Consider the following 3,032-nt stretch of genomic DNA (forward strand, 5'->3'; position numbering starts at 1 on the left):
AGGGAAAGGAATGTAGCAACAAAGCTCTGGGGCAGGGGTGTGTCAGGCAGTCTTGAGCTAGAAATAGACAGGTGAGGCTGGAGAATCCCAGACAGGTAGAGAGTAGCTTGACCTGGGTGGAGAAGCTGGCAAATCTAGATCATACAGACTTGGAGACTATAGTGAGAAGTTTGAATTATATTCTAGATGTAACAGGAATATATTGAACTATTTAAAGAGAAGAATGACATGATCCTTGATTTGCAAATTGAGAGTCTAGTATTTTCATATTTAATTCAGAAATATAACTGAAAAAACCCACCCTGAGATTCTTCAAATTGTTTACATTTTAGACACTGATAGCAAGGTAAATGAATCCTGAGCTAAGCCACACTATTTAACACCTGCCTGAGTTATTGCCATTTAGATCCTGATATTAGTGTAAGGCTGAACAGACTTAGTTCCCTTTTACACATAAGAACTAAGGCTTATCAGACTTACCAGCATGTATGTTGGCAGTAGGATCTGCCCACCTGGCAAACAAACTGTGATAATGTATGTAGCACTCCTTCCTGGGCACCTAACGAGAATCACTTCTTTGCCTTGGGATGTCAGATCATAAATGACAATAAAATAATTAGAATTTTCCTTGTCAGGCTGTATGTTCCATTGTAAGTATTTTTTAGGCTGAATTTCTTTTAGCATTTTGGGCTTCACTTAAACACTCTTCTTAAATTTATTATATTTAATTTGTACTTGACTGCTGCATTTATATGTAGTATGGCAGAGCACTCTAAATTACTTAAAATAGTCATCCTTAATAGTGGTAGCTTGTCTCATTTGTATTGTGGCATTTAAATGCCATTATTTCATTTCATTGCTTGCTGCCAAGACCAGCAGCAGTGGGGATCTAGGCTCATACCTGAGGTGGATTTATAATTTAAAAGAAATGAGGGGTAAAGACACACTTCCTAGGGTCTGCCTATTTAAAATTAAAGGGTTATTCTCTTTGCTTTCCTTGAAAAATCACAACTTCCATGGCACTTAAGAACCATGACTTGTTATTTTCACTGTCAATTCAGGCAGTAACCTAGTGCATTGTTCTCACATTGTCATGCATCAAAATCCCCTGGAGGGCTTCTTAAACACATTGCTGAGTTCATCTCTAGATTGTATATTTCAGTAGGTCTAAGATGTGGCCTGCAAATTACTTTTCTAGGTAAGACTAATGATACTGGTCTGGAAATCATATTTGTGGAAAGATTTATATGTAATTATCTGGTTGGTTTCTATGATTTCGCAGATGCTTCCTTCTGTATTAAATATGTTGATCTTTTTACATTTTAGACTGAATATTCTGACACTAGAAAATAGTTGACAAATTTTTTTTACTCACAGATAGAAGAGGTCCCACAGTTCCATTTCTCTCGCTCTCTTTCTCTCCTCTCCTCCCCTCCCCACCCCCTCCCTTTGTCCGCCTCCCCCCTGTCCCTCCCCTCCCCTTCCTTCCCCTACCCTCTCCTCTTCATGTGTGTAGGGGAGAATCATAATTTTAAAAAAATCAAAGTTAAAGCAGATTTGAGAGGGGTTTTATGTATCTTTTGGGTGAAGCAGTGTTTTGATCTTTTGTACTTCGGCATCACTGTTAGAACCAACATGATAATGCCTAATAACAACGTCCTATCTCTGGCAGTAAAAGGATGGATGATTCATATCAAATGCGCCGGTACCAGACCGAGGCCTGATCGGGACGCATAGCTGCAGCAAGGAACCCCCAACACTGGGGGGGGGGGGGTGTTGGATGTTATTCTTTTAATAACTACCCATGTAGGATGGAATGATGCATGCAGCTATGCAAATGATTAGATAGCAGCCTTAGAGGGTAGATGATGTGTGTCAGTGAAGGAGGAACAACTCAGAAAAGGAAGATCACTGTTTGCATAACCTGAAGAAAGTGATTATACTCTTAATTTGGTGCTTATTTTACTGTGCATATTGTCAATAACAGGTTTTTATGTTAAAAAATGGATTATTTTTTAAGTCTGTGCTCTTTTAAAAATGTGATTGATACTTTATTATTTCTAAGGCAATTCAACAACAGAGCTCTTCAGAAACTGAGGGAGAAGGCGGCAATACTGCAGATGCAAGCAGTGAGGAAGAAGGTGATAGAGTAGAAGAGGATGGAAAAGGAAAAAGAAAAAATGAAAAAGCAGGCTCAAAACGGAAAAAATCTTACACTTCTAAGGTTATTGACAAGCTTTTGCCATTATTATTAATGTTATGTGCATGTTCATTAAAAGTTACTGGATTGTTTTCATTCCTGTCTAATGTACATAAATATATGACCCATAGCTGACCCTCCAACATGCTTTCAGAGGCTGTAAATCACAAGGGAAGAGATTTCCCATCTTTATTCCTCAGAGCAACTGGCCTTTAGATTGGCAACTCAACTCTTTAGCACTTGGCCACTAGAGCTCCCAATATAATAATGTAGCAGAGACTACAATTAATGACCTTTGATGTGAAAGCAGTCTATTTATTAACTCTTTAGGGATGATTTGGTGGTACATTTTGTTGGAAAATACCACTTTCTCAGTTGGAGAACTGTTCTTTATTTAAGGATGTATGAATATTATGCCTCCTGCATTACCTTCTTAATTAAGGAACGTGGGAGACTAAGTATACGAAGACTGTGGTCTGTGCACTCTAAAGTAAGCATATACTTGTAATCTTTACCTGTCTGCTTGCTTCAAAGTATGTGATTTGGCTCTTTGTTGATTAAGTTCATGTGTTTTCTAATCACTTATTCTATGTCAGGAACTGTACAGATGAGTGAGGGTAAAGACGTGCTACAAATTATCATTGTGTACACAGGAAAATACAGCAGACAAGTGAATAAGCAAGTAATCAGTTCTGAAAAGGCATAGGAAGGAAATTATTGGGATCAGACAGTAACACAGACTTAGAGGTGGGGTATATGCTAAAATAGCATGGTGGCCAGACCATTTGAAATAGTTTATGCTGAGACTTAAGAAAAGGGTGTTGAGGGGTAG

The 3,032-nt window shown here is 38.3% G+C and overlaps 1 protein-coding gene across 1 annotated transcript in view; it reads left to right on the top strand.

Moving 5' to 3' along the window:
- Nucleotides 1-2,811, top strand: part of LOC102867263 (hepatoma-derived growth factor-related protein 3-like) — an 82,685-nt gene extending 79,874 nt beyond the window's left edge. The window contains exons 4-5 of the mRNA XM_006885203.1: nt 2,066-2,224; nt 2,797-2,811. Coding sequence (XP_006885265.1) covers nt 2,066-2,224; nt 2,797-2,811 — 174 coding nt within the window. The remainder of the gene's footprint in view (nt 1-2,065; nt 2,225-2,796) is intronic.
- Nucleotides 2,812-3,032: the final 221 nt, after the last annotated feature.

This window comes from Elephantulus edwardii, unplaced genomic scaffold (assembly GCF_000299155.1).
Source record: "Elephantulus edwardii isolate Elephantulus edwardi_28Jun2011 unplaced genomic scaffold, EleEdw1.0 scaffold00041, whole genome shotgun sequence".
In the NCBI taxonomy this organism is placed as follows: domain Eukaryota; kingdom Metazoa; phylum Chordata; class Mammalia; order Macroscelidea; family Macroscelididae; genus Elephantulus; species Elephantulus edwardii.